At 38.3% G+C, this 22,459-nt stretch overlaps 1 protein-coding gene across 1 annotated transcript; it reads right to left on the bottom strand.

The window, feature by feature from the left end:
• Window positions 1–2,224: 2,224 nt before the first annotated feature.
• On the bottom strand, window positions 2,225–22,459 carry tmed6 (transmembrane p24 trafficking protein 6). Its single transcript, XM_048546950.1, has 4 exons — window positions 22,247–22,459; window positions 14,044–14,170; window positions 11,709–11,863; window positions 2,225–2,489 (listed from the first exon to the last, which is right to left on the bottom strand). The coding sequence occupies exons 1-4, from the start codon at window positions 22,457–22,459 to the stop codon at window positions 2,256–2,258; spliced, it is 729 nt and encodes a 242-aa protein (XP_048402907.1). The 3' UTR covers window positions 2,225–2,255.

The following is a 22,459-nucleotide window of genomic DNA, read 5'->3' as shown; positions in this document are numbered from 1 at the left end:
CACCCTCTGTGTGAAAACTTTTCCCAGTTCTTCTCTCCTAATCTTTCCCCATTCCACCTTGAACCTGTGCCCTCTTGTAGTTGAGCTCTCCACTCTGGAAAAAAGTCGCTGACTATCTACCTTATCTATACCTCTCATAGGTCACCCCTCAGCTTCTATATTTCCAGTGAAGACAGTCCGAGTTTATCCAACCTGTTCTCATAACTGAAGCCTTCAGACCAAGCAACATCCTAGTATACCTTCTCTGCATCCTTTCCAAAGCATCCATACCCTTCTGGTAGTGTTGCGGCCAGATCTGTACACAATATTCCAAATATGGCCTAACTAAAGTTTTGTACAGTTTTAACATAACTTGCCAACTTGTATATTCAATGCCCTGGCTGACAAAGGCAAGCATGCTGTATGCCTTCTTGACCACCTTATCAGACATGTTGTCACTTTTAGAAATCTGAGGACCTGTACACCTAGATCCTCTGTATGTTAATATGCATGCCCAGATCCCTTTGTATATCAATTGGAGAAATTATGAGGAGATTATGATAATGAGAAGAGATTAACTAATAATGATATGCTAATATGTCTCACGTTGCTCATTGGTGACAATCTCTTCTCACTAATTGGTATTTGGCTGAAAAAATTAGATCTTTTCCTCTCAATGCCAAGAAACTCCTCATTGGTCATCTCATACAATTTTCCCAATTTCCTTGCCATAGACCATGTTATTCAGGGGCCGAGAAGATTCCAACCTTACTGTTGCTTTCTCATCTTGAGGCTTTTCACACTTCAAGCTACTTTTTATAGCCTTGCATCAGCTAACCCACTGCACATTTGGGCTCAAACCTTAAGCCTTCCCAATCTATATGTTGAGGATACATGGGTGAAAGAACAACAAAAGTTATATTTATATTGCTGCAAATAAACAATCTTAGTGCTTCACAGGGGCACCATAAACCAAAATATATAGTGAGCCATGTAATGAGATATTCAGGCAGATGTCCAAAAGCTTGCTGAAAGAGATAGGTTCAGCATCATGCCTGGAAGAAGGAAAGCAAGGGACAACATGAACTTACACAGAACTGTCGACAAGGTCAATTGTAGAGAGTCTGTGTTGGCAGGTACAATTGGCACCAAGCTCGACTGGCTATCGATGCTGAACCCCTGGGACTATTGTAGAGAATGAGAAGGATGGAGGTGCATCATCAACTTTGTTGAATGTCACACACCCCCTCCAAATGCATCTGTATTAAACCCAGAAGTAGATACATTGAAACCAGGCTGAGCTTTCTATCAAAACTCAATCACTTTTATCTCTATCCATTCTCCAAACAACTCATTTCTCAAATGCCTCCCTTAATTTCTCTGACAAACTGGATGAATTGCAAGTATTTATTTTTGCTCTGAATAACCCAGCTCTTGTTTGTAGTTTCTTATTACCATTAATCAATCTTGGATAAAAGGAAGCCACTAACACATTATAATCAGGATGTTTTCATTCTGGAGCATTTAGTGACTCAGCTGATGGGCAATTCATTCCTAGGATTGCTCCCTGAACTGGCTTTATGCCCAAGAATAAATGCATCTAAACTTATAGACCAATGTTGTTTATTTAAAATCTCCCAGAGGTTAGACTGACCTTTATTTATTTCCAAGCTGCCCTTCCTTTTAAAAGCGTATGCCTACTTGGCACAATACAAAAAGTCCCAACACACTGAACATAGCTGACAGGAGTTATTTTAATTTAGTAAATGTACAGTCTCATATTTTGAACAATTTAATGTCACAATGATTTCATGATAAACAAAAATTGAATCTAGGAAACGAAAAACATGAAATGAGACTGGGTTAAACACAGTGAGAAGGGAATAAAAAGAAATAAATGTGTTGGTTGTGATCATTTTCGCATGCATTTTGTTTGTTTCTTCCCTGGGAAAAAAAAACTCCTTCAAAATTTGAATATTAGCAACAATCAGATGTCAGCAGTTTTGCACATCCACATTCTAATAAAACCATAAAAGAGCATCCACAAGTTTCTGACAGGCATATTTATCAGTTTGTGGATAGATTAACCTTATTGTCTTGTGAGAACCAAACAAGAGCAGTTCAGGCATCAAGGAAACTCAGTAAACTAGGATTGAATGGTTAGTCCCTGGCCCATGAAAACTGAACATTAGATGAAGTGATGAAGCTTGATTAAAAATTGTAATTTTTTAGAAATCCACCCATATTAACAGTTAATTTTTTCACTGTAACTATGTCTAACATCTGAGGTTTTCACTCGCAGTGGTGACTCTGACAGCAAATAGACGCTTCAGAAAGTAAAGCTGTAAAATACCAGATGAAACAATGACTACACTCTGGGCAAATGACCAACAATTCACATAGTTATTGCTTGCTAGTACAATAAAGTAATCAGCTCCTTTGCGCATTCTGGCAAAGTTATAAAATCTCCACATATGGAAGACGTTGCTTTGTACTTTGATGGTTGTACCCTGTGAAAAGGAAAAAGATAGATGTTAAATTAAGAGCAAGATACACTTACAAATGATAAATTGCACATCAATGAATATGCATGCTGCAGCCAAGGCATTGGGTGAAATTTTCCCAAACTTGATTACTGGCTAAACGGCAGGACACCTAGGGGACCATGAATTCATTGACAGCCGAGGCAGGCTTTGCTGAAGATCTTTAATTGATTCATAGGATTTGAATTCTACATCTAGGTTCTCCGGCTAGTCTAAGAGAGCTGGAGGGATGACACACTGGTTCCATCAAAAGCAGGGAATCTAATTAAATTGACACCAGGACATGTCATAATAAGTGAAGAACATTAAGCTTTGGTGCTCCTGAAGTTTAACATTCTGTAGCAAGTGCCAGAGATCAATCCAGGGGAGAGGAACAGGAAGAGACCTCCAGTGACAGCATCTTAAATGACACTGGCAATAAGTGCAAACCCGGCCAAGTCAGAAAGAGGATTTGTTTGAAGAGTTTGTTGATATCTTGCCTCCTTGAAAATGGCTAGTTTTAGAAAGAATATACAGTTAATTGGATGCTGGCTAGGCCAGCACTTATTGCCTATTCCTAGTTGCCCAGAGGCCAGTTTTTGGGTAAGCACATTTCTGTTGGCCTGGAGTCATGTGTAAGCCAGACCAGGTAAGGAGGCAGTGATAATGCGAACTGCAGATGCAGGAGAATCCAAGATAACAAAGTGTGAAGCTGGATGAACACAGCAGGCCAAGCAGCATCTCAGGAGCACAAAAGCTGACGTTTCGGGCCTAGACCCCAAAACTTCAGCTTTTGTGCTCCTGAGATGCTGCTTGGCCTGCTGTGTTCATCCAGCTTCACACTTTGTTATCCAGGTAAGGAGGCAGATGTCCTTCCCTAAAAAACATCTGTGAATCAGATGGGTTTCTGCAATATTGAACAGTGATTACACTGTTCCAGTCTTATTCCATATTTTTATTGAAACCATATTCCCAGAACATTAGTTTGAGATGTTGGATTACTAGTTCAGAGTCATTAGCATTACACATGTCATTCCCCATTGCCTTGTTGAGAGTCATGTGGCTGAGGAGAATGCAGTTAGTGCTGCTGTTGTGTTGCTTTTATGACTGCTGCTGCTGTTGTTGTGAGTGTTGAACTCCTCTTTCTTTTTGTAGGAGATAGCAGTGAGAGCTACATAAATTTGTCTATGCCACAGTGAAGGCAGATAACAGGGAAGTGCAGCTGAAGGTAAGTGAATTGCAAGACAAGTAGACTGACTTCCAAGAAGTTACCAATCACTTGTCAAAAAAATGTAAGGTATTTAATTTATTTCACGCAAATCTACCTCCTAGCCTGGGAAAATTCCCCTATTAGCTCAGTTTCCCTGATGTGGAATGGGGGTGAGAAGTTTCTTGCTGTCCATTAGACTATAATACATAGGAGCAGAATTACACCATTGAGTTTGGTCCACCAATTGATCATGGCAGATAGGCTTCTCAATTCAATTCTCCTGCCTTACCCATGTCACTCTTGATCCTCCCACCAATCAAGAACCTCTCTCTCTCTTAAATACACTCAATGAAGTGGTCTGCACCACTCTCTGTGACAATGAGTTCCACCTTCTGGCTGAAGAAATTCCTCCTCACTTCAGTTCTAAAGGGTCATTACTTCACTCCGAGGCTGTGCCCTTAGGTCTTAGTCTCTGCTAGAAAATGAGTCTAAATGATTGTTACATGTCAATGAGTTCAGGGTCAGCCAACCTATCATTGGTTCATGCCTTGGCTCATCTGATGTGGAATGGATATGAAAGGACTTCTGGGTTTCCATAAAGAATCAACAACATCAGCAGGAAACGGGAGAAAATTGAGTGTGTCTGTTCCCTTTGTAAATTCATTGCAGCAATGTAGGTGCACATGCATGATCTATGTTTAGATAACAAGGTGTGGAGCTGGATGAACATAGCAGGCCAAGCAGCATTAGAAAATTTTCTGAAGAGGGATCCAGACCTGAAACATCAGCTTTCCTGCTCCTCTGATGCTGCTTGGCCTGCTGTACTCATCCAGCTCTACATCTTGGTATCTCAAATTCTCCAGCATCAGCAGTTCCTACTATCTCTCATGATCTATGCTTAGTCATCTGATGTATTCCTGTCTGTTTGAGAGAAGATAAATCAGACTGGCTGTGCAAACCTCACATTTTTCAAATTAATTTACTGGGTTCAGGCATTGGACGCACGCAATGAGTTATTGCCTGTTCCTATTTGTCTGGGGAACGTGATGACAAGCCAGCAACTAAAACCATCGCTGTGCATCTGGTAAAAATACTCTTAGAGTGTGGTTAAATATGGAGTTCCAGGGTTTGCATCCAGCATTCTTCATGCTGAGACTGCTGCTGGTGCTCTTATGTGTCTGCTGCCAAAATCCTCATAAGTGGTTGGGGTAAAAGAAGCTTTCGTGAGTTGCTGTAGTACATCTTGCAGATCTTGCAAACCAGAGTGAAGCAATGGTGAAGGTTGTGAATATTTAAAGATTATATACTGCCAATCAAATTGTCTAATTCTAATCTCTGTTTGCTGTCACTGCATGTAAATAGTTGGTTCAATTCAGTTTCAGTTAATGTAGAAATGGATGTGAAATTTCAAGCTTACCATCTCCAACAGTAGTAGTCTTTTATGTGGGGAATGTGAATATTCAACATTAAATGTCAATGGAAGGTAGTCAGGCTCTCTCTTGTTGAAGGTGGTCACCATCTGACATTTCTGCAGCGTAAATGTGCAGCCCAAATTTAAATGCTGCTTGGGCCTTTTTGCGTTTAGCCCCAAACTGCGACATTATCTGAGGACTTATGAATGGAATTGAATGTTGTGTAATCATCAGGAAATTGACAGAGGTAAAATAATTCATTAAGCATCCACCTCCAAGCCAGGAGACTGAGATTCAAGTCCCACCTGCTCCAGTGGTGTATAATGACATTTCTGAAACAGGTTGATTAAAAAACAATCTCCAAAGAGTTCAGGACATTGCCCCAAGGAGTAGAATGGGGCTGGAATAATTGTTGTACTACAACTACAATCATCTTTGTTTATATGAAGTATGATTTCTGCTCTTTGATGCCATATCCCACCAAATGCTACCTCATATGAAATGTAGTCATTCCGTTCTTACCTCCGGAATTTCTCTCTTTTGTATATGTTTGGAACAAGGCTGTCATGCAATCTGGAGCTAAATGATGGACACCAAAATGAGCAACAGAGATTTGGATATTAACGAAGAAACACGTTTAATAGATCTATCAACACGACGAACAATTTTCTAAGAATTGAGAGTGGGTTGCTGGATTGGTGTTTGGTTGGATTGATTTTTCCTGCTTTTGTCATTAGGATTTGGCAGTTTGGCTTTGAATCAGAATGGTCAGGGTTGCCTTGTTAATAAGAAGCATCATTAATGGGAAGCCTTAATATAGTGCAATGTGAAGTGGGAAACAGACTAATGAGTAAGTGTCTAACGTTATTTTAATGTCATCATAATCATATGCAAACCTTATGACATTTTTCATTCATTCACAGGATGTTGTGTGGTTCGTTATTTCAAGTCATGATTGCCCCACAATGAGCATAAGAATGACCGTCAATTCTTTTGATGAATCAGCTTGGCTCCATGAGCATGTCACTTACCAGAAGGTAATTAATATAAACAATGTTTTTGTCTACTTGCAGTACTGAATACTGGGAGGTTGCATTCTAGTAATTTATTGGATTAGGAATCCAAACACCTGACAGAATGCACCAGAAACAGGAATTTAAATCTTATCGTGAAACTGGAGAATTTTAGTTCAATTAACACAAATTCTGGAATAAAATACTAGTAATAATAACCATGAAACCGGAAAGCTGTTGTAAAAATCCATCTGCTTTTCTAATGCCCTTTAAGGCAGAAAATCTGCCATCATTTCCTAATGGCCTATACATGATTACAGACCCACAGCTACATGCTTGGTTCTTCACTGCCCACTAAAAAGACTGAACATTCAGCTCAAATGTATTAAACCACTGCAGAAAAAAAAGCAATGTGGATGTGCCACATGGATTGTAGTAATTCAAGGAGTGGTCAAAGGATGGACAATAAATTATGGCCTTGATAATGATGGTCATATTGTAAGACTAAATATTAATTTTTTAAAAACTTCCACAATTGGAGTTTGTGGGCTTGGGTTGACACATTTAAACAAAATTTCTACTGTGGTGTGGGTGAATACTAAAAGAACTCATGGCACTCATCAAAGAAATGTTGAGAGTTCATTTGATATGCTCCCATACTTCTTTCAAGTAACCTCACCAAAACTAAATTAGTGCTGTTCATAGGATTTACTGTGTGAAAATTAGCTGCCACATTGGCTGATATTTCTCAATTAGTATAATGCAACAGAAGTTATGTAATTGATAATATCTATTATCAAGAAAGGGAAGAATTAAAGCAACTCCTCTCAGGCAATGGTGATTGAGCACCCCATTCTCCACAGAGCCTCACTTCCAGTTCCATAAATTGTTATGGTTCCAAATATATTCTATATATCCAGGTTGGCTGATTCAACATCACCTCTTTTACATCATTGACACCTTTCAGCTGATCCCCACACCTCTAGAAACAGCACCTAATCCATTTTCTCTTCAAGCATTTCTTAAGCAAGTTTTTGTACTAACACCAGTTTTACCGTATAAATAGGTTTACCATTTCAGCTTTAAACTATTTAGTTTGGAAAGATATAAAGGTTTCAATCCATTAAATAATTTTGCTTCCTTCTTTAAACCACTGACGCATTCAATATATTTCAGAACAGAATTCTGCTCTATTATCGCCATCTAGCGTTGTTGATGTTTAACATATGGCAGCCTTCAGCATCTCACATATATCTGAGGCAATACCAGCAATCAAAGATTGTTTTAGACTCCCAAATGCCTTTGCAATTTTGGCGCAGAACCTTATTGTACATGTGTGAAGTGACAGAGTTGTTGCATGTGCCTGCTGACAGTTAATGTGTATGAGCACAGTTTCAAATCAATGTGAAGAATATCAGCTTGGCTGATGAAGGGGAGAATGGCATCAGCTTGAACACTGATAATGTGAACTGCAGATGCTGGAGAATCCAAGATAATAAAATGTGAGGCTGGATGGACACAGCAGGCCAAGCAGCATCTCAGGAGCACAAAAGCTGACGTTTCAGGCCTAGACCCTTCATCAGTTCTGATGAAGGGTCTAGGCCTGAAACGTCAGCTTTTGTGCTCCTGAGATGCTGCTGGGCCTGCTGTGTTCATCCAGCCTCACATTTTATCAGCTTGAACAATGTTGGAAGACAGAATGCCAAATTCCATCAAGGTGGGAGAGAGAAAAGTATCAATATGACTTGGAAGGAAAGATGAAATTAGAGTTAAAAGTAATGTTTCTCTGTCAGTGTGGGGAAATGGAGAAGCAATAATTTGAGAACAAAAACAGAAGTTGCTGGTAAAGCTCAGCAGGTTTGGCAGCATCTGTAAAGAAAAAAATCAGACTTAACGTCTCGGGTCCAGTGACCCTTCCTCAGAGCTGATCATCAGAATCACCAGAAATTTCCAGTGATCAACTGAACAATCATTCAAGATCTGCTTTCAGCAACAAGGAATGGCACTTGACACTCATTTCACTGCCTGCAGCCCACAGATTTTCCTGGTTCATTAGAGATTTCTTCTAATCCAGTACTCTTACAAATGCAGAGACCTCTCAGAGACATTTGTAGCTTGTGTCAGCAGGGAAGGTAACAATGGCATTTTTCATCAATCAGTCTAAAAAATCCTTAATGAGCTAAGTGGAGTCCAAACCAAGAAGAACAAAGCGGGAAATATAAATTAATATTAACATATAAAGATCGTTATTTAAAGATTAGGAAAAGAGAAAGACAGAACCTCTAAAATGTTAATTTTCTTGCAAAAGAAGACTTATAAAAATGTATTTTTTAAGACAACAAATTACTCAGCAGTAATTATAGTTCAGTGTACTATGATATATTTTAATTACTCTGGACACAACAATCATCTGAATGAAGTATAAAGCTGGTTTCAAGCTAACATTTGCTAACCCACCAAATAACTGTACTGCAGCATTGAGTTCTGTTGGTGAACAAAAGAAAACTGTGCAAACATGGAGGAAGAAAGAATGTACCCTGAATAAATGTCAAAGATAAAATGCACTTTAAATATAAGGACTTCCCACCTCTTATGATGACACTACTGGACAGGTGAGATCCCAGAACTAAATCTGTCTAATAGATAATATTTTGTTTTTGTTCTTCAATTTAACATGGTGATCTTTCACTGAAATGTATGAACTCCAGGGTGCAGATTTGGTTTTAACAACTGAGCATAAATTCATTTTGCAAAAGAAACAAAAATGATAAAACAAACCAAGTTATCTACATATAACATAGTTTAAAATATTTCAAACACCTGGCAAAACAAAATCCAAAGATTAAACTATAAATATTAGACCCCCGTTATAGCTGCCGTTTAATGTTACTTTATCTTTGGTACCTATTAATTTCATTTTTTAATCTCAAATCTGAACATCTCGCCGACTGATAAACTCTAATTCCATGTAATATCAACCCACAATTACACTACATCTTAATACATTTAGCCATTTTCACGTACATGAACAATTACAGTTAATCAAAGTCCAAAGAAATTTTCCTTCCCTATCAGATCCACATGTACTTTAACAATTTCTTTTCAGTTCCAATCCTAAGAGCTGCAAGGCCTTTTCCCAAAGCTGTTCACATCACCGAGAGCTTAGAAAACCTCAGACATTTAATAATCTGCACAGCTTTAACCAAACATTCCTGGTCTCAAAGTTTACACAAACTACAACATCTACATATAGATAATTTATTCCCTTAACTGCTCTGAACAAGCTCCTTTTCTAGGAGAAGCTATTCTTACACCTGACTTCAGTCAGGTCTTTTCTGAACTCAACTTATAAGCTTTTTTTAAACTAATTTTTTTTAAAAGATGTTTTTCATTCTAGCTTCTGCTAAGATAGTGGTTTAATATTTGTTTTATCTCCTTCTCCTGTCATAAACCCCAACATATAAACAAACTTCCATTAACCCTCCAGGAGGCCTTTAGCATTCTTCTGGCATTTGTGGACTTAAACTCATGGTTCCAAAATGACTGACTTAGTTAATTTTTAAACTACTTCACAAAAATGACTGATACCTATATGCTACGACTTTGAAATCTAAACTCTGAGAAAGAATTTTTCATATATATAAATATATAAAATACACATACATCACACACCTTTCATTTGAGAATGAATTTGTATTGGAATGGGTCCTTGAAATTCCTCAGAAAGTTTACAATATCATGAAAAATGCAATAAGCACATATGTACTTAAGTGGGCCAAATTAAACAATAAATTTAGCAAAGATTTCAAGGCAATGGCTAGTTTGTGAAGCCAGCTAATGGAACAAAATAGTATAATTGTGCAGAACAAAATGTTTCAGAGACTATCAAAGGGATCCAATGCTAATATTATATGTTTTCGATGTTACTTCATCAAACAGCAGCAAAAATGAGTACCCATTGTTATAGCAACAGCGTGGGTGAAATGCCTTGAATTTTGATACTTCAAGTAAAAAATGGTACAGTGAAAGGTTTGAAAGGACATGAAAAGGCAAGATTCACAGTAATACAAGCCTGCATGGCCAACAAAATGATATTAAAATCATTTTTAATTTAGTTTTCAAATATAATACCATGTCAAAAACCAAGCTACCTAAAGGAATAATTGTCCATGTACGTGGAAATGGCTAAATGTATTAAGAGGGAGTGAAGTTCTGGGTTGATAGTGCATCAAATTAGAACCTATCAGAGGTGTTCAGATTTGAGATAAACAATGAAATCAATGGATGCCAGTTTAAACTGTGGTTATATCAGGGGTCTAAAATTTATAGTTTAATATTTGGATGTGCGCCTCAACAAACCTTTCAAATATCATATCTAGATTGAATAAAATAAATGGATGTTTGAAAGAGAAAAACCATTTGCCAAGAGAATGGAAATTTGCACTCTGCTCCATTTCATATTTTATGCAGTTCTGTCGTTAAATCATGAGATGCTATTAAACTGTCATTAAATCATTCAAAAAATACAGAATATCCAATTAAATGGATAGGGAGGAAGATGTTTTATTGTGGTGGTTTCGTTCTGGGAGCAAAAGTGACAAACATGCTCCAGAATGGAATCCTTACAAGTATGCATTACACAAGTGACTCAAAACAAATTTGATTAACTCTGTGAATTGGATGGCAAAGAGAATGAATTTCACAGTCAATAAAATGTTTCAATATGGTCAAACATATCCAAGTAGAACTAATTCGGTCAGTACTATTTTGGAAAAGGAGCCAGAGAGGAAACAAGAAAATATAGCCCAGATGGCCTGACATCAGTATTGAGTCCATTATAATAGATTTAATAGCAGTGCATTTCGGGGTGGGAAGAAGGTGGGAACAGGGTACTGAGTTGGATGATCAGCCATCATTGTGTTAAATGGTGGAAAAAGATTGAAGAGCTGAATAGTACACTCCTGTTTTCTATCTTTCAATATTTGCATCATACCGTGTCTTTTCTTCACATTTCAAAAATGGTGACCACCTACACCAATACAAGCTTTTTACAACTTGTACATAGCATTCGAATTTATCCCTGTTTTTGGAAGGATTGCTGAAGTTCTGAAGGTCAATTTACAATGATCTATGTGCCTATTTTCACATCAGAGCCATCACTGAATTGACATTTTTCACTCTGCGTCAATGCTTGTCCGATTCCGGGATTGACCGATATGAAGTAAGGGACTGAAGGCTAAATGTACATTCTTATCTAACAGTTTATGCAAAATAAAGATGAAGCCTACCAATTTCTAACTTAAGTTTTGACTAAAATAATCAAATTAAGCAAGTCCCTTTCTTCTCACCAGAACTGAGGAATGCCTCATCATCAAAGCCTGCAAATGTAATGTCCGTTACTTTAAAATTACCTTAAAATAAGACAGTGTAACACTACTCAGTAACTTTACTTTCTTAAACCATCAGGCAGGGAAAGGAAACGATTGCAACTGTAGCAACTGACTGCTTTGAAGAGAAGGGAGGAAGACAGTATTAAATGTGCTGATACCTTAATCTGACCATTGTTTCTCACCTGAATAGCAGCAAGTGTGTCATTCAGTTGAACTTTTTCTTTGTTTTCTGCTTCTATTTTCTCATCAAAACCATCATAGTAAACTCCAAAACTGATAAAGATCTGCTTTGATCCAAAGTGTGACAAAAAGTTGTTCAAACAAATTTGATAAAAACCTGAAAGAAATCAAGATCTGATTGCCAATGAAATGCAATATTGTCTCAGCCAGTTCTTAAAAATCTTCTTTAGTATCAACAACAAACTGTTGGATTTCTGCAGCAATTTTAAGACAGAAAGCATTTTTTCTTTCAGATTGACTATTTTCTTTACTTTTACAAATTGCTACTTGTGGTTAATACATGATAAGATTCAGTGACATCAGCCGCTCCTATGAGCATTTTGGGCATCTATCGGAGACCCAGGATTATGGAATGATCCAGGTCACAGCTAAGTATTGGTGGGAGAGTCTGATGGATGGGAATCACAGGCTAGACGATGTAGTTGGGTCAGCAACAAGGGCAATGGGTTGGGTCAGTGGACTCCCTTTAAAAGTGCCATGTTTGTTGATCAGGTACTAAGTGCATTTGAAGGAATGAGGCCTGTACCCAGAAGACAACAGGCAAGTGCATGTTGCATGACATAAGCCTCCTTATAGCTGCATTAATACAAGTGGTGGTGGAACAAGGTCCTTAGATGGTAATTAATTGGCCACTCAAATACATTAATTGGCAGCAGGATGGGAAGGTTCCCCACACACCTTCTCATCCTTGGACTTAAGTGCAGTGGTGGCAAACAGGGAGCAAGCCCAATGAAATCCCTTTCCCACTTCCAATGCACTACCAGACAGAATAGAAGATTCCACACCTCCCAGTACTTCAGGTCAATTATCTTTATTCGTTTGTTTATGTCAAGCAAGTTGAGCAACTAACTATTGTACAAGTTAATGGTTTTGAAGGAGTTAATATACATGTTGCATTAAGTTCCATTTAATCTGATGATGTCACACAGTCTTTGGCCAGTTGAATTCTGCATGAGTTTCTGACAGCAGCAGACATATATAGCACAGCACCTGATAGTGCTGAGTAACTATGCCTAGCAAGTTTAGGTGAGTGTGAATACCTCCTTTGTTAGATTCAGATGATCCTCTACTACTGTTAATTAGACAGTCTCAGCATACTGAAAGAAGGCTGTGGCAGTGAACTACCCAAGACTACAACACTAATATGGGTAAATGCACTGTGCTCAGTATTTCTGCATGATTAGGTAAAGGTAAGTAATAGATTCACAGAATCCCAACAGTGCAGAAAGACGGTCACCCAAAGCTGGAATGGAACCCAGTTGTCAGGCAGCAATGCGAACCACTGCCACCATGCTACCCATGTGACTGAGTGTCTGGAGTCTGCACATTTCCCTGCATCTGTATGGGTTTTGGCCGGGTGCTCTGGTTCCTTTACATAGTCCAAAGATGTGCAGGTTAGGTGATTTTGGTCATGCTAATTTGACATGTAGTGTCCACGGGTGTGCAGGCTAGGTGGATTATAGTCATACATAGTAAATGTGGAGTTATGGGGATGGGGGTACGGGGTCAGGGAGGATGGGTCTAGGTGAGACACTCTTTGGATGGGTAGTGCAGACTTGGTCGGCTGAATAGTTTCGTCCTGCTCTATATGAATTGTATGATAAATTTTGTCCATTGAATCAAGTAAATCTGCTCAAAACTGTTGCTCTGTTGTTTACTCACTGGGAAATAAAGTTTCATATTGGTCCTGTCTTACCAAGTACTGTCTCTGTCATTTGTTGAGATGTTATATTGTAATACACATGTGCCTATTCAGCTTCACTCCTAAATTACAGCCCCAAATTCTGCTTTCATTCAGATTTTTGGGACACTATGATTCAATCCTTAAAGGCAAGAAGCCCAGGCTAGTTATAGTAACAAAACTGATGTCACTGAATTTTACAATGCATTAACCGCAAGTGTCACGTTGTGAAAGTAAGGAAGTGATCATTTTGAATGAAAAGTAAGAACCTAACTTATCCTTTAAGTCATCCCTGTGCCTCCCCACCTCAATTTGTTTTGGCTTTTCTTGTAAAAACCTCCTTACTCGCAACAGAATTTCCCCATGTCTCCACTAATAAATTTGAGTAATTTATCAAGAAATGCATTACTCCATGAAATATATAGTACATCATCAGTTTACCTCCACCACAGAATGGAATATTCAATTTTACAAGCTGCTTTATTATTTAACCATAGAATAATAATGATGCAAAAACACAAATGGTAGATTTAACACAGCACAATCATGAACATTTTACCAGTAGTGTTTACTTGAAATAAGATCACTGTATGTACCTGATTCATTTGTTTTGAAATTAATTTGGCCACTTGCTTCTCTGGATGTATCAATCAGGTGCCCAGTGGGTGCATTGACGGTGGCAGTTACAGCTCGGTTATTCTGCAATCCCATCATCCACTGAACCTAGGAGGAATTAGATTTTAGAGATGTTTCAAACATATAAAAGACACAATACTGCATTAAGATAATTTTGATTACAATGACCAGAAGTTGTCAATAGTTATACATTAATACAGTACCTATGGTTGGATCTGAATTAATCTGCAACCAATTTGCAAGTCAGTACATTATAAATGAACAAAAGCAAACTTGCTGGAAAAGCTCAGCAGGCCTGGCAGCATCTGTGAAGGAAAAAAAGAGTTAACATTTCGGGTCTGGTGACCCTTTCTGTAGTGCATTGTAAAGGCCACCCTATGCTGAGGAACACTAGATTAATAATTTTTCAAAATGTAAAATAAGCTAAGTACCAAGTGCACAGTCAAATCACTGGACTAGTAAAGAATATGTGTTCAAATCCCTCCAAGGTAGGTTAAAGAAAGTAGTTCACATTTTCAAAGTATGGAAGTAAGCGGCTAGAATCACTAAAAGAGACCATAAATGTCTTTGACTTTGAAAAGGCGAACTCATATGATTCACTAAAGTCCTTAAGTGAAGGAAACCCATTGTCTATATGGGATTTGATCTATATTATTCCAGTTCCTTTCCAATGTAATTCACTCATAATTCAACTCTGAGGTGGCCCTGAAAGTCAGGCAGTTGTGTCAATCTACATCAGTGAATAGCCCAAAATGAAACTGGACAGAAAACTTGGCTTTGAGCTGAGTGCAAAATCAGGGCATAAGAAAAACACACACAAACCAGAAAATTCCAGACTTGTTTAAAACAAAACATAGATTCCCAAACTTTTTTTCTCATTTTTAACTTGTTATTCCAGCAACATGGAACTGCATGTGTACAAAAACAAGGAAGATATGCCAAACTTATATAGGACACTAGTTAAACCTCAGCTGAAATACTGTGTACATTTCTGGGTGCCACACTTCAGGAAGGATGTGAATGCATTAGAGAGGGTGCAGCAGAGGTTGAGAAGAATGATTCCAGGAATGAGAAAAATTTAGTTACGAAATTAGATTAAGTAATTGGATTTCCTTGATAAAAAGAAGGCTAAAAGGAGATATCCCACTTGCAAAAGGATCAAGAACAAGAGGCACAGATTTAGAGTAATCTGAAACGGAAGCAAATGCAATTTGAGACAAAAATATTTTCACAAGCAAATAGTAACGACTTGAAGCACTGCCAGAAGTTGAGGTGAATGCAGGTTCAATCATGCTTTCAATATGGAAGAAGATGATCGAATAGAAACAATTTCATGGTTACAGGCAAAGGCGGGAGAATGGCACAAAGTCAAAATGCTCATTCAGAGAACTGGAGAAGACATAATGGGCTGAGTAGCCTCCTTATGCAACAATTCCATGATCCTGTGACTTCTCCATGTTGAACACCATCGGAAGAAACACTTGAGGATAGCAAGGGTATAATCTATGCTTCATATGAGGGATGTCATTATCCATCACCAAGTTTCTCAATTGGTCCCAATGCCCTTCAAGCCTTGGTCAGTTTAGCTGAACTGTTTTAAGATGGATGCCTCTGATGTCTCATGGCAAAGTTTGTGTGAATGATTAGCCAGAAGGCACATTAGCACAATACTGCATTTTCATTCTAATAAGTTCCTGCTTATACAAAAAAAACCCAAAAATAAATTAGTCATTTAAATTGTGAGTTATCCATAATAATTAAAGATATCATGCATTAATAGTTCATTATTCTTATCAGTATATGCATTACATACAGCATCTTTAAGTCATGACTGTCTGTTAGTGATATGTAGGCACATTGTCGTTGGCTGCTAATCTGGGTGATGTTACTTCTCTGGAGTGTCAATCCCTTGTTAATTTTGTTGCTATGACACTTTTTATTGCTTTATTTCTATGTTGGTTTGCTGTGAACCTTTTTCTAGGACTGATGGTCTTAGCAGACAACATCTTGATTAGTTGCTTGCAGTTGAGGAACAACATTTCCAGTTGTACATACGTGCCTATGATTTCCAGAGAGTATCTGGTCATTTGCTTCCATTGTGTATGATCATCTGCTCAATGCAGGTCCCAAGTTCCCACTTGGGCTGTCTGTTTTTGACAGCACTGAAGGTTTGTACCTTGCTTGGATTTCTCCAATGCTCACCTTTGACAATGATTTGGCAGTTTGTCAAAATTAAAGCTGAATTCTTTCGTTCTTCCTTGATTTGGTCTCTCAGCCTGTTGCTATATCTTCCTTCTGTAGCTATTCACCAGAAGACCATAAGACATAGGAGTGGAAGTAAGGCCATTCGGCCTATCAAGTCCACTCTGCCATTTAAGTCATGGCTGATGGGCATTTCAACACCACTTCCCTGCACTCTCCTCGTAGCCCTTGATTCCTTTTGAGATCAAGAATTTGTCGATCTCTGCCTTGAAGGCATCCAACGTCCCAGCCTCCACTGCACTCTGCAGCAATGAATTCCACAAGCCCACCGCTCTCTGGCTGAGGAAATGTCGTCTCATTTCAGTTTTAAATTTACCCCCTCTAATTTTAAGGCTATGCCCAAGGGTCCTAGTCTCCCCGCCTAACGGAAACAACTTCCGAGCGTCCACCCCTTCTAAACCATACATTATCTTGTAAGTTTCTATTAGATCTCCCCTCAACCTTCTAAACTCGAATGAGTACAATCCCAGGATCCTTAGCTGTTCATCATACGCTAAACCTACCATTCCAGGGATCATCCGTGTGAATCTCCGCTGGACACACTCCAGGGCTAGTATGTCCTTCCTGAGGTGTGGGGCCCAAAATTGGACCATTTGAAGTGTGGTTTGACTGTGGCATGAGATTTGTCTTTGTCCTGGCTACTTTCCACCCCTTCCATGGGTATGTTTCTCCACTCAAAGATTACTTTATATGCTGTCTGGATTTACTTGAGTTATGACTCATTTGATAGATATACTCTTGCCCCAAAATTTCTATTTACCTGGGGATAGAGTGAAGATGGTGTATGTTGATGCATTTTCTGATCCTTTAAGGCTGATATACTCACTCATGAACTGAAGTTCATTGTCACTTATCACAATAACCGAGATGATGAAATGACCAAAGTGGGTTTTCAGGAATCCCACAAACTCACAAGTTACAGAAGAAGTCACCTGATCTACCTCTCAGTACACAAAATAGTCCAGTGTCAATATGAACAGTTACTGTGAGGCTGAAGAGACCTACTCCCAGCTTCATCCATGTGTGATGAGATGTGCCTTTAAGAGAGATTTGTCTGTTATGGTTCTCTTGAAGAGGGGTGTTGTAAAATCTGGAGTAGAGGTGACTGTTCCATGGAAAGCAGAGTAAATAGCTTTGCATTTGTATTTTAAAGTAGGCAAAAGATGCATGAGTAGGTGTACTCAGGCTTACACAGAGCCAGCATTTAATTTTACTTTCAATTGTTGAAGTTAGGATTTTAGAGTTGAAGCTGCTAGATTCAGCTGTCTCTCTGCTGCTGCAAAAGCTTGAATTATCTTTGGCTGCTAGATTCAGTTTGTTAGCGTTCATTCTGCAGGAGTGGGGGAAATAGCAAGTGAGGGAAATCTGCTTTGCTGAACTTATCTTTTCTAAGGGTGTGTTTATGGAATGCTGCTATATTGGAATAGTTGATAAGTAAGAATTAAAATATATATTATCTTGTTAAGTACTTTGATAGAGTTAAAGTTATGTCATTTTTTAATTTGTATTTTAACTATGGTGCAAGAATAAAGTGTGTTTTGCTTATAGCATGGTAGTTTGATCAATCGAACATCTTATACTTGCCTTTAAAGGAGATAAAAGTTAAGGTCTAGTCTTTTTCTTTGATATGTGTTTTCAAGGGATTTGATCTGGTCCATAACACATGGTCCATTTTGAATATCATGTGCCGTCAGAATTGTTTCAGCTTGTTTAGCATGGTGCTTGTTACACCCTGGTCCCTGATTTTATTGCTCATGTGTAGCCAATAAAGCACATAAATTGCCTTCCTCAGAGACTTTCACAAACTCAACTCAATAGGGATAACAACTCTAATTCCTTCGTACAAAATGCCATCTTATGCTTTCTTTTCTGTATGCCCAATATGCTTGTGACCACAGAGAAATCCTTGATGATTTCAAGCCATGTTTTCATCACTACACTTTACAACATTTAGAGTGCTGGACTCTCACTTGATTTGATCAAGGCACTGGTATCTTATATTTGATGTCTTCCACAGCTTATTAAGCTGCTGCTTGAAATTGGATCTGGGAGATTTCATATTCTGTCTTAGCAGGTTCGAATTCTTTCATAGGGTGTGTTGTTCTTGACAGCATTTCAGTGATGTCCATCTGTGTCCCTCATTTGTACTTCATGTCTAGATGGTATCTCTATACCTGGAGTGCCATTCTATGCAGATACTTTGGAGCAGTTAATAGTGGCTTGAAGAAATGCTTTGAAGAGACTTGCAGTCAAATTTGACCATGTCTCTTCCAAGTGGATATTAATGAAAAAGTTCACCGGCAAATAGTCAGGCACTCTTCCTCTATCTGAAGGTAATGTTGTTCTTTTGGGTTAGATGCCCTGGATGCAAATGTGACTAGATGTCCTTGCTGCAGTAGGATGGCTCCAAATCTTGTCTTGCTGGTATCACACTGTAGGATGACTTAATATTTATATCATGGCATTTCAATACTGCAATGGCCACGACTGATTGCTTGATTTTTTTAAAACTTCATTCACAGGATGAGGACATTGCTGGCCATGCAGCACTTATTGTCCATCCCTAATTGCCCAGAGGGTAGTTCACAATTAAACACATTGCTGTGGGCCTGGAGTCACATGTAGGCCAGACAAGGTAAGGATGACAGTTTCCTTCCCCTAAGGACATTAATGAACCAGATGGGGTTTTTTTTCCAACAATCAACAATGGGTTCATGGTCATGGTTCGACTCTTAATTCCAAATATTTTATTGAATTCAAATTCCACCATCTGCCATGGCAGGATTCGAACCCGGGTCCCCAAAATTTTATCGCAGTTGCTAGATTAACAGTCCAGCGATAACACCACTTGGGCCATTGCCTCACCATTTTAGTGAACACTTTCTTGTTCAATGCCCCAATGTCGTTGGCATAATCGTTTATACTCTGGTGACAAGCAAGAATTTTGTCAAATTGTTGATTAATCCAACAAATCAGTGCAGTGCACTGATTTTATATCTGTTGTTCATTGAATTACTGCTACAGCTCTCATATTTTCAACGTCTGGATGAAGAAACTTTACTATCAGTGCATGACCTAAGTACTTCACTTCAGGCATCTTTCATTGAACTTTTTTCTTGGTTCAGGTGCATCTGGAAATCTTCCTCTAATAGTCATACTATAACTTTTTTTAAATCATGGTCAGCAATGGCTTCTTCCATTGTATCTCTGCATCCATACACCGGCAAACCATCCACCACCATTTCAAAACTGGGAATATCATTTGAATCTTATATCATCTACATTGACTCTGCTGGAGCGATGGAAATACCAAGGGCATGCAGAATTGTCTATATCTTTCAAAGTTTGTCCTGAATGTAGTGAGAAAGCTGTTGCTTTTATCCAACTTCATATCAGTAATCATTCTGCGCATCTATGGTAGTCAAGATTTTTGCCGATGTGAATTATGTCAAAATTCCTTAGATGGTTGATATGCAATAGTGAGATCTCTTCAGAGGTTTATTCAGACCCTTTGGGTCAATGCATATTTTCTAGGTTGTTTTACTGCTACCACACTGCTAATCCAGTTTGTAGAAGTTGTCATTTTCTTGGTTATTCACTTCTTTACAAACTTCTCTATTTTTCTTTCAGTCTGGCCTTGAGGATAGCTAGAACTTTCCTTGGCAGAGATGTGATTATATTCTCCAGGAAGATACCCTAAACCTGCAAATACATCATGGTGCTCCTCTAGACCCTGTTTCATAGATGGTTTGTGTTCTGCAACATGTTACAAATTTATTCTGGTACTTGAGGGATATCAGTTTTAGACTTGCTAATGTTAAGGTGAGTGGCTCTTATTTGCCATCTATGATTTGGAACTCGTCCTTCATTCCTGTCATAGTCAAATGCAATCTGTGAAATCTGTATCTCAGCGTACAATGTCATCATGTAGCCTCAGCCTTATTTTTGCAGGCTTCATTTTTGGATCATTATGTTGAACTATAACGCAGAGCTAATGGCATTGTGTGACACTTTATGGTGACTTCACGGTTCCTTTCTGCAGTCATCATTCCAACAGTCATAGACCATTTATCCCTTCTTGACCTGTTTGATGCAACCTGCTATAGAGTGAAATATCAGTACCTATTGCTGATATCTCCCTCGTGACAATCTGTGCCTACATGTCTTGCTTCTGTCTAGCCAAACACTTGTGTACAAAATTTTTCAACATTTGCATTGAGTACATAGTTAAGCAAAAAAACCAGACAACTCCTTACAGCTCCAGTTTTGAAGAAGTCATACCAGACTTGAAATGTTAACACTATTTCTTTCTCTACATATGCGGTCAATTTCTCCAGCATTGTATTTGTTTCAGATTTCCAGCATCTACAGTATTTTACTTTTATAATGTCTTACAGATAATTTGCATAATCACTAAACCTAACTGCCAGAAATGGTTGGGGGAAGGGGACAGTTTGGGTTTTTGATTAAAGTAGGGGAGGCAGTTCCTGCTCCTCACCCAAAATAAAACAGCCCTCGCCAGGACCCAATCGTAACATGTCCAAAGATGTCTTTCCTGAACTGCTGTAAAATGGATGACTTCACTCAGTGTCTCATGGTAAAGTTCACATGACTATAGCAAGCCAGGAGGCACATTTGTACTAATGCATTTCTGACTCAAGACTCCCACAGCAACTTGCTCCTCATTGTCTATCACTTTCGTCCCATTTTTGGTGGATTTGGCGTGTCAGTTGGCAAAACATATCCAGGAATGGCAAATTGAAGGGTCTGTATATTAGCCAGAAAGTATGATTCAGAGTGTATAACACTGTCAGGCTGCTGCTTGATTAGCCTGTTAGACAACTCCTCCAATTTTGCTACAATTCCCTCAACATTAGTAAGGAGAACTTAGTAAATTATAATTAGATTGGGTATGCCTTTGCTGTTTCCAGTGACTATGCTAATGCTGAGTGGTCCTTCAGTAACTTCAGTTTTATTCTTATTTAACGTCTCTGTATTGCTTTAGTACAATGGAGTAGCTCACAAAGCAATTTCATAGGGCAGATCCAATTCAAACACATTGCTGTGTGTCGGGAGTCACATGTCAGCCAGTCTGGTCAGGATACAAACTTGCTTTCCTGAAGGAAATTAGTGAACAAGGAAATAGGGTGGATAATTGGGATTCATATGACTTACAGGTGTTCAGGTTAACTATTGACACAAACCGCTTATTTTTTGTGTTGTAACCTTGTCCTTTTATGTATCAATGCTATTTGGATGTCAGAAAGAGAGTTCAAATTTGTCAGTAACTTAATTATTTAAACAGAACATAACTTAAGAATAACAACAGGTTCAGGTGATCTCCACTCCTAATATTAAATTATAACAAATAAATACTCAACAGGTCAGGCAGCGACTGTGGAATGAAAAATAGAGTTCATGTGCAAGGATGAGAACATTCAATCAGAATTACAAATAAAAGGTCATCAACGCGAAATGTTGATTTAGTATTAGAATTAAGTTTTATTGTCACGCATACTCAAGTATAGGAATACATGAGTACAGTGAAAGTACAAAGGTGCCATCTTGGTTACAAAACCAGAATTTAAAAAACAGAAAAAAAAATTAATAAGGGCAAGAAGTTAAGAAAATACCCAGATCTTAATGTCTAAGGTTTTATTTCCATAAAGGTGTTTGTAATGCTCAGCCACCGATGCTGAAGTGTTGTCTGACCTGCTCAGTATTTTCTGCTTTTACTTCACATTTCCAGCATCTGCAAACTACTGCTTTTAAATCTGAATACATTGAAATATTTAACATAATTCTTTTTGACCACTCATCACAAGAATTTTTAAAATTTATTTCAACCACATGTTTTATTTGAAAGTAACAACAAAAGCAGGAAGAAATGCAAGATCCTACCTCATAATTGAAATAAAAATAGCCTGCCTTGTCTGCATAATGCCAGAAACATTCCTGCCCACCTCCTGAGAGAACGATGGAAAAGTCATATTGATCAGCACCACGAAAAGTACCAGATTCACTGGAACCATCTGTTGGCTTGGTATTTTGAAATGTTCCATTTACAAACAGTGCAACACATACAAACATAAACATAACACCTTGCGCAGACAT

This window comes from Stegostoma tigrinum, chromosome 16 (genome assembly GCF_030684315.1).
Source record: "Stegostoma tigrinum isolate sSteTig4 chromosome 16, sSteTig4.hap1, whole genome shotgun sequence".
In the NCBI taxonomy this organism is placed as follows: domain Eukaryota; kingdom Metazoa; phylum Chordata; class Chondrichthyes; order Orectolobiformes; family Stegostomatidae; genus Stegostoma; species Stegostoma tigrinum.
This window is presented reverse-complemented; position numbering and strand designations above follow the sequence as displayed.

Coding starts and splice junctions, on each gene's coding strand:
- tmed6 (XM_048546950.1), bottom strand. CDS start 22,459: ATGTCTGCGCAAGGTGTTATGTTTATGTTTGTATGTGTTGCACTGTTT. Junction 14,171..22,246: donor ATTTTTATTTCAATTATGAG/GTAGGATCTTGC, acceptor AATTCCTCCTAG/GTTCAGTGGATGATGGGATT. Junction 2,490..11,708: donor ACACACTTGCTGCTATTCAG/GTGAGAAACAAT, acceptor TCCTTTTCACAG/GGTACAACCATCAAAGTACA.